At 45.9% G+C, this 14,116-nt stretch overlaps 1 protein-coding gene across 5 annotated transcripts in view; it reads left to right on the plus strand.

Annotated features, from left to right (window-relative positions):
* SCUBE2 (signal peptide, CUB domain and EGF like domain containing 2) overlaps window positions 1-14,116 on the plus strand; it is a 61,785-nt gene that overhangs the window by 6,776 nt on the left and 40,893 nt on the right. For all 5 annotated transcript variants that reach the window (XM_074372420.1, XM_074372422.1, XM_074372421.1 and 2 more), the window contains 5 exons: window positions 901-1,026; window positions 5,408-5,542; window positions 10,076-10,201; window positions 12,535-12,651; window positions 13,412-13,501. In XM_074372420.1, the coding sequence (XP_074228521.1) occupies window positions 901-1,026; window positions 5,408-5,542; window positions 10,076-10,201; window positions 12,535-12,651; window positions 13,412-13,501 (594 nt within the window). The remainder of the gene's footprint in view (window positions 1-900; window positions 1,027-5,407; window positions 5,543-10,075; window positions 10,202-12,534; window positions 12,652-13,411; window positions 13,502-14,116) is intronic.

The following is a 14,116-nucleotide window of genomic DNA, read 5'->3' on the forward strand; positions in this document are numbered from 1 at the left end:
TCCAAAAACTTTTACCAAACCCAAGGTCTCAAATATTTTTCTCATAAAAGCTTTATATTTTCTCTTAAAAGCTTTCTAGTTTTAGCTCTTACATTTAGGCCTCTGATCCATTTTGTGATTTTTGTGTATGGTGTGAGGTAAGGGCCTAAATCAATCTTTTTGTGTATGGATATCAATTGTCTCAACAACATTTGTTGAAAAGACTGTCATTTCTCCCACTAAATTGCCTTAGCCCTTTTGTCTAAAATCAAGTGACCATAAATATAAGAGTTTATTTCTGGACTCGTGATTCTGTTCCAGTGTTCTATTTGTCTGCCTCTATGCCTGTATCACACATTGTCTTGATAACTGTAGCTTCATAGTAAGTGAAAATCCTCCAAATCTGTTTTTCTTTTCCAAAATTGTTTTGGCTCTTCTGAGTCTTTTGCATTTCTATATAAATTTTAGGGTTAGCTTCTCAAGTTCTGCAAAAAATGTGTGCTGGAATTTCAAATGTGTGTGTTTTTATATCCCCTTATTTTTATACGAAGATAACATACTATGGATACTCTTTTGCATCTTGATTTTTTTAAAGCTTATTAGGGTATCTTAAAAATCACTCCAAGTCAGTTCATAGAGCTCTTTCTCATTGTTTCTTTTTAACAGCTGCATAGTATTCCACCAAGTAAATTACCTTAATTCCTCAACTACTTGTTATGTATGAGCATTGAAGTTGTCTCCAGTATTTCATAATTACAAATACTGCAGTGAATAACCTTATGCGTATTTATTTTACTGTTGTTGGAGATCTATCTTCAGCGTAGATTCCCAGAAGTGGGGTGGGTGGTTAAAAGGTAAATGCATATATCTCCACATTAAAGAAATAGTGCCTGTGTGGTTTACTTCTGTTTTATTCCTCAGATATTGATGAATGTGGAAATGAACTCAATGGAGGCTGTGTCCATGACTGTTTGAATATTCCTGGCAATTATCGCTGCACTTGTTTTGATGGCTTCATGTTGGCTCATGACGGTCATAATTGTCTTGGTAAGGAAAATGGTTGGACATGGCAATTCTCCTTTACCTACCCTCTAGCATCCCCATCCCTTTCTTATCTTTGATGAAAACATATTCATTAAAATAAAAATGGATCAGAGACTTGTGTTTCCTGGCTCCCTAGAAATCACATTCCTTGATAGAAAACCAGGTTAAGTATTTTAGTTTTTATGTTATTATTCATAATATAAATCCTCCATTAGTCCAAGGAGGTGGGTGGACAGCGTCATTACTACTCACTGACTTTCTACTATTGACTTGTTACCTCTAAGCTCTTTGGTCTTATGTTAAAAGGGTCTTGACTTATAGACATTTCTTTAATCCTGTAAGTGTCTCTATTCCAGAATCATGTAAAACTACTTGTCCTGAAGATTCCACATGTGTTCTTGGATCTCAGCCAGGTAGACATCTTCTATTTTCCTGAAAGAGAGAGAAATTTAAACAGAAACCTTCCATTAACATCCTCCTAGTATTCCACAAAGCAGAAACATCTGTTAGATTTTTAGTCTCTGAGTTAGGGACAGCAAAGAGCATTGTTTACATTGGTTCCTTATGCCAGGAATAAAGCAGAATTTAAAAATAGCTAGCAATTGGATAGGGTTAGATGTTGGATAGTCTTAGAGAATGCAGCACACCGGGAATGCCTGTATTTGTGGTCTATTTTCACTTTGAGGCTGGTGTTATCAGTGGTGCAGGAGGACATCATGGGGGACAGAGGACATCAGATTCCTTTGACATTGATGACCCTTCATGTAGTTGACCCATGCCCACTTGGCTGACCAAGGAGCAACTTGAGCCAGGCCTTGACTCAGTGGGGACAGCTGTTCAAATGCTCCCTTGCTGTGCAGTGGGAACAGCCACTTGATCAAATGCTTTGAGATCAGCATAAAAGTCACTAAATGACCACAGGCAGAACTTGTAGTTTGAGTGATGGGGAAGGAGAATTTTTCCATTTGGGACTCAGCCCTGCTAGGACGTTTATCATGTCACCTGGGCCCTCATCCTGATGTAGACTCAGTCCCTCCCTGTCTGTGCCATGTGTGAGAGGTCAAGCATTGGTCAGACCACTTGGCCTTCCAAGCCTGCAGCTATTAGGAAGAGCTGGTTGAGGGCTGGGGAATCACTAGCCCCTTTGCAGACTTTCTAGGCCATCAATGCCACAAAAAGACACATTAGAGAGATAATCCTGGGAGCAGCAATAAATTGAGATTAATTAAAAACTTAAAAAAGGAAAAAGAAAAAGAAGTAACTTTTAGTGTGTAATTTGTCGAGAAGCATAAAGTATATTTTTTGGTGTTTTTTTTTTTTAACCATTTTCTGGGGGAAATCACTCATTTCCCTTTGATTAGCCAACAGTGGCATTTTGAGGATTTGTACCGGCTGGCAGACCCAGTCATCACCCCTTGTGCTCAAACCCACAGCCTAGGGGAAGTGTGAGCTTCCTAAGAACTACAAGTGGAACCATCTAGAAGTTAAGGACCTGGGCTGGGTTGGGTGGGGTGGTTCTGAGTAAAGACTTGCTCAGACATCCTGAGGCCCCAAGTCCTTCCTAGCCTGGCAGCTAACACATATTCCAGCAGACTAGCTCCATTTCCCCTCCTTGGGGTCTCTTTGTGGGTTTTGTAGTGAGGATCTGCCTTGCAGAAAGACCCTGAGCACCTGTTGAGTACATCTGAAGGGGCTAAGGATTCTATGAAAAGAAAGGCACGAGAAAGTAACATGGCCCATTGAGAAAAGCAGGACCAGCATACATGGAGACTTCTCTGCCACTTGGACTTGAAAGAGCTGAAGCATTTGGTGACAAGAAAGAAGCTCAGAGCCAAAACTGTTTAGAAGTGGCAGTTTCCTGTGTTCTCTGGGATGACCCTTACGTTTCCTCAGCCCCCTGACTTCACATTAGCTGCCAGTATATTAACCAGGATATGCAGAAAACAAACACCACTTAGCTCTAGATTACTCCAAGATCCTGAATACCTGTGAGCCTGAAAAACAAAATGCAGCGCTTCTACACAGCTCACCCCACCTGAACTCAGTTTCTATTTATCCAACGTCTGGGAGTGCAACAGCACAGTGGGAGCTACGAGGTCTGGGCTCGTTATATCAGTGTGGGGAGGTGGGGTCCGGACGTCAGGGCTCCATTGTGCAGCCAGGGTTGTGAAACACTGTTCTACAGTCTGGAGCAACTCAGCAGTCTACTGATACACATCTGTGCCTACTGATACACACACACACACTTTTCTGTGAACTCAGAGGGCATCACCCAACTTAATGATACATTTCTGATTGCTTTGGAGAAAAGGAATAGGGGATTAAACACGGGGTGGGGTGGGGCAGCTCAGAAGGGAGCACCCTTTACTCAGAACCAGGCAGGATTTGGTGTCCAGGGAAACAGATCTCTCCTGCGCACCCCAGTCCTCACTGTGGAACACCGAGGCCGGATGTGTTCCAGTGCAGCTCACCCTCTGGAATGTTCTCCCTTCGCCCTTTGGCACAGAGGAGGGCACGTTTGTTAGGCTTTAGGGGATGGCTTGAGTCCCATCAGTTTAGAAAGGCATCTGCTGGATAGTGTGGGAGGACGGATGACTGAGATCTGAAGCTTGAAACCAGATAACAGATATTTAAATGTGAATGTTCTTGTTACGGATGCCCCTAGGAGCTGGTGATAGGCACTTGGGAAATTGGGCTGGAGAAAATAAATTGTTGTTATATCAGCCTTCTCCTAGAGCCTCTATCAGTCTGGGACTTTTCTGGAAGTTTCCTCTTCTTTAGCTCTGGTGATGCTTTGCTCTCCTGTTGGTTTGTTCATGCATTGAAGAGTTAGTATGTGCCTGCAGGTTCTGGGCCTATGCTAAATAGAACTAAAATCTCTGTCCTTAAGGAGTCTGCAATCTAGTGTAGATGGGTAGGTAAAAGATTTTGAGGGGTCAAAAAGTACAAATTTTAAAAAAGAGAATTTTGAGGATGTGCTGCGGTAAATGTATTGATGGAGCCATGCACAGGGTAGTATGTGACACAGTGGAAGGAAGGTCTCCTAACCCTACTCTGGGGCATAGCCCTGGGGCCAGGCTCCCTCCCTTCCTGCTGATGGCTCCTTTTCTGGAGCTCCTGCTGTCTCCTCTACCTCCTCCTACCCGCAGTGTTCTCCAAATTCGACCTCTGACTATCTCCTTTCTCTCCTCCTCTCCCTTCCTACACTCCTGCTTTTGACTTTCTCATCTGCATCCACCACTTTATCAGGCCACCACATGTAAATGGTTTTCAAAGCTATCTTTCTAACACCAGGCTCAGGTTTCCCACAGCCTGCTGGACATTGCCCTGAATGTCAGCATCTCACATATATCACCTCTCTGCTGTGGTGGGGACCAAATGCATCTCCACCCCCATTTCTATCCCCAGTGCAGATCTTGCCCTTGTTTCTCAGCCACCCTACCCCATGTCCACACGGCTCCCAGCCCTGCAGGCACTGTGTCCACTGTTCTATGTCTTCCATCCTAAGCATCCTCACTGCCAGTCCTCCACTCCAGTCCCCTACTAGTGCCAGCTGTGGCTTTTACAGGCACACGTGTAAAGCTGGACTCCCAGGCTTTCAGTTCTTCCCTTTCCCTGTGTCTTACCCTCAGCTGCTGCCTTATTCTTCTCAACATGAGGGGCCAACCATGTCACCCCTGCTCCAGTGGTTCCCACCTGCTTCTGAAATGAAGTAAGAACTTCTTTGCCTGGTATTCAAGGTCCTCCACAGTGCGACCCCAGTCTGTCTTCCCAGCTCTGGCTCCTGTACATTCCCTGAATGTACTGGGCGTCAGCCAAATTGAATGACCCACCATTAACCTGAACATACTCTCTGCCCCCCCAGCCTTCATGCTATGCTCCTGCCCTTTCTTCTGCCTAGAATTCCTTCTCCTTATTTATAATTGAAGAAACCCTGCAGGGCTCATCCTTCATCAGCATTCCCATAAAACCTGCATCCTGCTACCCACAGCTGGATGTGACCTCTTTCCTTTGTACCTTATCTCGCAATTACTTGTACAGTTGTCTCTCCCTCTGCTGAAGGAGATGCTCATAGAGTGAAGGAATTGGACCTTCATCTGTCTTCCTGTCTCCTCTGGCACGTGCTTTGGGAAGAGAAGGTGTTCAATAAATACTTACTGAACTGATTATCTTGTGTCCAGATGGAGTGCCTGTTAAAGGGATCCCCAGACCCCTGAGGGTTGGGTAATCACCTGGGACCCCATTGGTTTCAATTCTGAGAGCTGTGATGCAGGGACCTGCAGAGGGACCTTGTCTCTGCTTAGCAGGAGTCCCTGAGCTGCTGGGTGGGGGGCGGTGTGTGAAGCGGTCACAAAAGCAAAGGCTAAGCCTTCTCCCCCTCCAGATGTGGACGAGTGCCTAGAGAACAATGGCGGCTGCCAGCACACCTGTGTCAACGTCATGGGGAGCTACAAATGCCGCTGCAAGGAGGGGTTTTTCCTGAGTGACAATCAGCACACGTGCATCCACCGCTCAGAAGGTACCTCTGCTCTGCTGTGGGTGGGGGGCAGGGTCACATCTGAGAATCCCCCGACCTCAGTGACTCTAGAGGGGAAGCAGTGGGTATAGAAAGCCTGAGGACGAGTGGGCAAGCTATTTTTGCTGCAACTTCCTCACCTGGCAAGACAAGCGAGTTGGCCTGGGTGAGCTCTGAGGTCTCTTCAAACTCTCACATTCTCTGATCCTAATCTCTAAACAGAGTACATTTCAAACATGACTAGATGTCTCAGGAGAAAGGCCATGGATGATCTGCCAAGTTTTTCAAAAAGGTGCTACAAGCCACAGCACCAAGTGCAAGCCTGCTCTGATCTCTGGGTGGGTAGGGAGGGGGCTGGAGCCTTCCTGTGGAGACTCAGTGAATTGCCCCATTTTCAGCCCCGGTCGACCTGGCCTTCCCTGTGTTGTGCATTTTTCAACTCTGAGCCTCTGGGATTCCAGAGGGCAGGTAGACCCCTCCCTAGACTGGGGGTCTCTGTACTATGGTTTCCTTCACCCATGTTGGCACTTACCTTTCCTCCATAAGTTTGCAGAAAACTCTTCTCTTCTAATGGCTTCATTCTCCCTGCTTTGAGTTTATACCTGTGTTATTCTTCTATTAGTTCAGTGGGTTCTCAGGAGGGAGAAGCATTAAGTACTTGTGGCCAATCAACTACTTTTAACTCGATGATGTGCCTTTAATTCTTCTCTGCTCTTTCTTAAGCCAAAGAGCCGTGCTTTGATGGCTGGCTGTCTCCCAAGGTTGCGTGGGCCTGTTTTTAAGGGAAGTGCCCAAAATACTAGACCATTAACTCCTTTTAACATGTGCTGCTTGTTCATTCTCATCACTTAAGAGTGGGGTGATTTTAAGTTCTTCTACTATTTGATCACAGATTTGTAGATTCATTGTTTTAATCATGGTTTTAGTGACTTTTCAAGGGTTTCTTTGTGGAAGATGACTTTTGCCTCATTTTCCAAGAACGATGGCTCCTTCCTTATACCTAACCAGAAAGCCTATTCGGGTGCTAAGAAGAACGGTCAGAGAAAGGATGAGTTGGGTGGCCCTAATCACCCCAGCCTACTCACTGTCAGTGTTTGAGCTGGGTGGTCACGGACTCCAGCTCTAATCGGGTGGATCTCTTATCTCATGCAGATATGGCCCTTGACTGGGTACCAGTCAGGTTTCGTTCTCATTCTCCTGCCAGGTTCTCTGGACTCTTTGGTAAACTCTGCATCTGATCTGAGAATTAAGATGCCAGCAACACGAATGATCCAGATCTCAGGGCCTCTCCTCTTTGATTGCTCAAAGCTGCTTCCTGGGAAGTCCCTCTGACTTTCTGTTCAGATGGCAGGGAGGGAGGTGGGACTCTGTAGGTCAGGCCATTGCTTGAACACCCCCAGTGTGCATCGTGCCCCTCATGAAGCCACTCTTCATCAGCTCTTACCCTTGCTCTTCCAGAGCAGTGGCTCAGCCCCTGTCTCCTGTCCCGCAAGCCCCCTGGACTGATTACAGACACAGAGTCTGTGTCTGTATTTACCAGAAGTAAATACAAGAGCAATTCCTTTCTGCAGTCTGTGTTTTCTAAATTTTCTACACTTCAGACATTCTTAGAACCCCTGAAGAGCATTTAAAAATGAGCATATACGTCTGGAGCTAAAAACCAAAATCCAAGAATTTGAGTTGTGGTCTGGAAGCGTTCTCTGTGATTTTCTGTTGTGTTTCAACCTGATTGCTTGGCGAATTCATGGCGGGGGCGGGGGCCAGCGAATTAGAGTGGTCTGTAACTGACCCTTGTATCTTAGGGTTTTAACTCTTCAAATAGAGCCATCTGTAAACAGTGTTCCTTTAGAATTTTCTCCTTTATATGCACATTAAACCCTTAGAAATTGTATTAAAATAGACTTTAAAACCCACAGTTGATTCTCTGAAAGTGGTTGAAAGAAGGCAAACACTGCAGGTTAGTATTTGCTAGTGTTGCTGTTGCTGTTTTTAATAATTATTTACTAAGTTTTCTTCAATATAGGGGATCATAATAGCTGATTCTTGGGAAACACAAGTTATTGGTTTTTTTCATCCTTCAAGACCCCAAAGCCCTGCTAAAGAGACTGTGTGTTCTCACCCATGTAATGGGGGTAGGCTGGAGAGAGACGCACCACCCCTGCCAGCCTTTGTCCCTATTCATGGGTGCTCAGGCTCTCAAAATGAGCATCCCCCTTTTGTTTTGTCTTCTCTGAGAATATTTTTAGATGTTTGCACCGCTGCCTTTTCAAAGGCATGGGGAAGGCAGCAGGGCAATGAGGAAGCGGCTGTGCTCTTAGCAGGGGCTGTTTCCCCCTTCCCTTGCCCTGTTTGCTAGGCATAGTTTTATTTGGTTTCCAGAAATATTCTTCAGTGAAACCCTGAGTCTGGGGACCACCAGAATTGGGTATTTCTCATGTTTCTGAACTGTTAACCTCCTGGTGAACTAACAACCCTAAACACGACTGCCAGGCTAGTTTCTAGGGGGAGACTGGAACCTCCCAGTTTGGACCAGATCCATCTGCCTCCCCTGGCAGTGGCCTTGTTTTGAGTCAGGTTACTGTGAAAAGCCTTGAGGTCACCTCTTGAAAAGCCCTTAGCATTTCCAGAGCCATTTAAACCTCCACTATCTCCTGGTAACTTTAGGTCTTGCTTGATACGATGTGACAACAGGGGGCAACTTCTTTGTGTATCCCCATGGTATTTGGCACACCATCAGTTCTTATGAAATATTTCTTGTGTAAATGAATTGCTCTGAGGCAGTAAAGGTCACTTTGCAAATGTCTTAACAGACTTGTAAACAGAGTGAAGAAGAAGAAGAGGAAGAAGCAGCTGGCCTGTTTGGGAGTATACTTTGCACGTGTTACTGCTGCCTTTTCTTGGGCCCTGTTATGTTTCTCCCTAGGTGCTCCTGGAGCTTGTTATTTCAAATGCTCTGCTGATGCAAGGACAAATGTAATGCTTGCTGGGCCTTCCTAGGAGGACAGGACACTGCTCCTGGAGGCAGCTCTCACCTTCTTGTGCCATCTCAGTCCTGGGAGCAAATAAAGTCTTCAGAAATCACCAGCCAGAGCAAAGAGAGAGCTTTCTGCCCACCCCGTGCAAGCCTCCTTCTGTGTTAATTGACAGCAGCCCTCGGCATGGGTGAATGAATCCCAGCAACTTCCAGCGGATTGAGTGCTTGAGTTCAAACAGCTCATAACTGTCAGATAAAAAACAAGATGGTTTTAAGAGAATATGGGATGTATTAACTGTTGTGCTGTCTTTCGGAATAGGAATAACATCTGTTTGTATTAAAACAATCATTCCAGTTAAGCATAGATCAATGGCCCCATAGTGAGATTTGGAGAGAAATGACTTTTGACTTCATTAGAACCAATTGGCTAAGGTTTTCAGGACACAGGAGAGAACAGTATTGGATCGTAGAGAAGTTGAATAAAAAGTTTTTGTACTCATGTTAAAACAGTGCCACTTTCAGTATTAGAAAGTATTATGTTAGTAGAGAATCCCTGAGAACAAAATCCCTACCCTCAAAGATGTTTTAGAGTTGCATTGCACAAATGGAAAGAAGCATCACATGAATACGTACTTATTAATGTCATACAAACCAGGCAGAGGTTTTGAGGGTACTCTGGAGTGTGAGAACAGTTCCTTCAGAGTGCTGGGAGGTGGCAAAGTCCTCAAGAATTGGTATTGAGAAGAGGCATGAGGCTGGCAAACCACACAGATGTCTACTTTGCTATGACCTCATCATTTAGATGCATGTTAAACCATCCAGGAAAATAACCCCCTTCCCACCACAGTTACCACAAGATCAGGCCCAATGAAAATTATAGTATGCCTGAAAAGGATTTCACAGCAGCTAAAGGCAACCACATGTATGAGGTCTCCCTGCTGTCTCTGCTGTTGTGCTCCGAGCCTGCTGAGGGAGAGCCCAGCAATAAGTGAAGGTGGTCACATAAGGGAGCTCCCTGGGCAGGTGTCCAAGTGGTGATGCCAAAATACGGTAGTCACAGTCACTTCCAAAGTGTGGATTTGGTGGGGGTAGAAAGGAGGGTTGAAATTTTCTGAAAATCATCTTCAGGAGTGTGTGAAAAAGCGGGGGCTCAGTCAGTCTGCAGATTTCTGTAGAGAGTCTTTTTATCTCCTCCCATTCTTGACCGGCATGGATAACAAGATGGCAGAGATAAGAGTCTGAGGACCAGTTCCTGGGGTCCACAGGCTCCGATTCCACACCCAGCAGAGCGCTCCTGGTGGATCCTTTCTTTTCAGTGTTTTGGGAGGGCTCCCACCTCTTTGGGGGAGTGGAAACATGCTAGCTCTTGGGTGACATAAGAAATTTTTTATATCTCTGTTAATTGACCTGGCTTCATTTGAATGACATATTCTTCTAAAATGTGGGGCTGATGGACACCCAGGCAGGCAGGTCTGTGCCCATCCCCCAGCCCCTTGAGGCACCCCGGGGGGCTCAGGGTTCTGACGCAACCCGCTCACCGGCTGCATGTTGTTGTTTTGCAGAGGGTCTGAGCTGCATGAATAAGAATCACGGCTGTAGTCACATCTGCAAGGAGGCCCCAAGGGGCAACGTTGCCTGCGAGTGCAGGCCTGGTTTTGAGCTGGCCAAGAACCAGAGAGACTGCGTCTGTAAGTACAGACTGGCGCACACCTGCGCTGGGAACCATCCTGCTCCAGAGGTTGTCTTCTGCAGCCCAGTATCAGAAACATCAGGGAAGGCAGCCAGCATGAGACACTGACTTCCACTGAGGCTAAGTTCACTACACAAGAGTAGACTCCCATAGGGAAGGGAAATGAAGTTTTCTAAAGGAACCAGTCAGAAGGAAATAACATTCAGGACTAAGAAGTGTGAATGATGGGGACCAGGTTTCCCTGTTCCCACAGAATAAAATCAAATTTCCTTATCTGGCAGCTCTTTGCTACCTGGTTCCTGCTTCTTGTACAAACCTCATCGGCCTCCTTTCCCCAAACACCAAACCCCCTGCCCTTTGGAGAACAGCCCTTGCTCTTTCATGCCTCCAAGGCTTTTCCAAGCCTTCCTCCCTTCCTGGCTTGGTAAATTCTCACTCAACCTTTAATAGCCTGCCTAACTTCTAATAATGTAAAGATAATACCTACTGTGGGGGGAGTGTTTAATGTGTGCCAAGGTTGTCCAAAGAGGTACCATAGTCCATTTAATTCTTACAGCCACCACCCTATGAATGAAGTATTCTTATTTTCATTTGAGAAAATTGTGCAGAAGTTACAGCTAGAAGGTCACACAGGGAGGAAGTGACAAATGTAGGCTTCAGACGTAGGTCTGCCTGACTCTAAGGCTCATGCTCTTAATCACCATGCTGCACGAGCTCAGAAGCCTTCCCCAGTGGCCTCAGACAAGGCAGCCAGTTTGTGTTTTGGCTCCCACAGCACTGTATATTCCTCCATTATAGCACGTGGCACTCTGGGTTGAATTGTGTGTTTCTGTGTCTGTCTGCCCAACTGTGACCCCTCCAAGTCAGGGATCTTGTCTTATTTTTGCCTCTTGGTCTTCCCTTGGTGCCCACCATGAGACATGCTCAATATGCATTTGTTTGACGGATGAGTCAATACATGGTGTACACAGTCCAGATGCAGCTGCTACACAAGATGAGACACAATAATAACTCCAACGGATAACAGGAAGTAATCGGCCATTAAAGGTGTTCCTAAACCACGATTTATATGAGAGGAAGCAATGAGGGTTTCCTTTTAGGAACTCTTCCCCAGGCCATGAACCTTCTAGAAGACTGCAATTTGCTAGGAATGATTGTTTACAGTGAGTAGACCTCAGAGATGGGGAGGCAGTTTTGCCGGTGAGAGACTTCTATCCGTTGTCTCCATCACAAAGCAGAGTGCAGCCTTGAAGCCTGACAAACCAAGGCTGATGCCACCATCACCAACAACAGGTTCTGACAGCCTCATAGGGCCCGGAAAAGTGGGGCTGGCTCCAGGTGTCCTCGAATGGAGGACCCAGGTCTCCACAGGAGACTCACCTATGGAGTGAGACTCTCCACATTTCACATGTCAGGAGCCAGTAGAATACCTGAAAGCTTATTTTTAAACATTTAAATGTTTTTAAGATGTCACTGCTCAAATAATACTATAATCAAACCTGAGGAAAGAGTCAAGAAAAAAATTCCAGAATTCCATCACATAATCAGTTGTCTTGCTTTTTCATATTCCTTTTTAGTTGTTACATGCATACACAATTTGTACACAGCTGTAATCACAGATCAATTTCTTTCTCATGGCACAAATATGTTTTTAGTTCTTTTAAATGATTGTGTAAGAATTTAAGTATGTAAAGAAAATATTATAACTTTTCCCTCTCCCATTTCCTTTGCCAGAGGTAACCACTGTTCAGTTTGACAAATAGATAGGTTTGTAGTTGGCTTTTTTTATGGGGCGGAGGCTTATCATTAATGTGTTCATACAAAGTCTTTGTAATTATTGGTTAATGTTGCATTAACTATGTGCAAAGAGTCATCATTTCTTCTGATTACCCTCCCTTCTAACTAATCCAGATGGAATCTGATGAGAGAAATCCTAACACATACATACAAATTAGATGTTGTCTGTCTGTTCCAGTCATAAAGTGCTACAGCATTTCCAAATGCCCCAGTACTTCTGATAGAGCAAAGCAGTAGTTTAGAATCTTTTGGTATAATTTCTGTTAAATAGTGAAAATGTCCCCCAACCTTCCCATCTGTCTTCCTATATAACATTGTTCAAATCTGTCATTCAGCATTTCTACCAGTCATATTGTGACTACGTGTTTACATAGACAGGGATGTGGCCTGAGTTGAGGTTCTCTTATGCACAGTGCCAAGCACGTGCTAGGTGCTCACGTACTTCCTGAATGGAAATCAGAGGTCTTCTGGAGCAAATGCAGCCCCAGTAGTGGAAATCTCAGTGTTTTATGTATTGATTCATTTTCTGCTTAGTGACCTGTAACCATGGAAACGGCGGATGCCAGCATTCCTGTGAGGACACTGCTGAAGGCCCAGAGTGCAGCTGCCATCCACAGTACAAGATGCACGCGGATGGGAGGAGCTGCCTTGGTGAATGGTGACCCCTATACTGGGTTAGGGTCTGCCCCAGCCTGCTCAACCCGAACCCTAACCCTAACCCTAACTATTCATAGGGTTTAGTACCAGATGCAGGCTGTTTCCAGTGCATTTGCCCTCAAACAAGTCCCATGCTGCTTCACATAGGGCAGAGAGAGCAGTCCATGACTGGGATGGGGTCCCTTTCTCCCTGTGAGATCTTGGAAAGCTCTTTCCCCTCTTCTGGACTAGGCTACTCTTAAAGCTGGTATTCTGGGGACTGGGACAACACATCCCAAGAGGCCAGGACAACACAAAGTTACAGCTAGCTGTTTGTGGTGACTCAGTGGCCTTTGCCATCAGCAAGAGTCAGGGTTGCATATTTCTGGCAGGAGGCCTGCCCTGCCCTACATGGGGTGTTCTTTGCTAGCTCCATTTTAGAGGTTCGCCCATCCAAGATTCTTTTCGTCCTGGACTAGGGGTTCTGGAATGACTCTGAAGCTTGCATTCCCTAGTGTCTGTGGTCAGTACAGTATAATAAAAAAATCTTTTCAAAAAAAGAAATCTTTTCCATATTTAATGTTTTTAAGGCTCTGTGGCCATTTGACAAGCTGTGTTTCCCACAGAGCTTCATTGTAACACATTTTTATTGAGTGAACAGAGTCACATATCTCACATTGTTCTCATGTCTAGGATTTCCGTGGATGTGGCTGTGCGCTGGATGAACAATCTGACTCATTCAGCCTAAGAACTGTGCTCTTTGCGTCTCTTGCAGAGCGCGAGGACGCCGCTCTGGAGGTGACGGAGAGCAATGCCACATCCGTGGCGGATGGGGATAAACGGGTGAAACGACGGCTGCTCATGGGTAGGCGCCTCACCCCTCCTCCCGCGCCACTGCCGCCACTGCCGTTGTCTCTTCCCCTCCCCCACTTACTGCGTCTGTCCTGCAGCTGGGGCCCGTGTGCTCTCAGACCAGCTGGACCAGAGTCAGCACTCCTGTGAAGCCAGGGTGTGTCTGTTCTCCACTCCTTGCTGTGGCTTAGTCACCATCCAAGACCCCTGGTATTGCGGGGAGAGTGCCAGCTCAGCTGTCGAATAGCCAGCCGGGTTAGCATCCCAGCGCTGCTGGGACTGGCGGTGAGACTTGGACACACTGCCCGGAGCCTCTGTGTCCTGGTCTTTCCCTGAGATGGATGTAATACAGTTGACCTCTTAGGGTTATCAGGAAGCTCAGTTAAGACAATAATATGCAAAAGAGCCCAGAGTCCAATGCCTGGGACTTAGTGGGTGGTCAGTGCATGTCAGATCCCTTCCTTTGGAGTAACTGTGGCAAGAGAGGCACTTTGGGCAGCCCCTACTTAGCATGGCGATTTGGCTGGGTTTTTGTCCACTGAGTGTTCTATTTCAGACTCAGCCTGTGTTAATGGCAGAAGAGATGAATGGAGAAGAGTGGCACTTGGCTGGGGACACAGGAAGGTCT

The sequence above is a fragment of the Camelus bactrianus genome, chromosome 10, assembly GCF_048773025.1.
Source record: "Camelus bactrianus isolate YW-2024 breed Bactrian camel chromosome 10, ASM4877302v1, whole genome shotgun sequence".
Lineage (NCBI taxonomy): Eukaryota > Metazoa > Chordata > Mammalia > Artiodactyla > Camelidae > Camelus > Camelus bactrianus.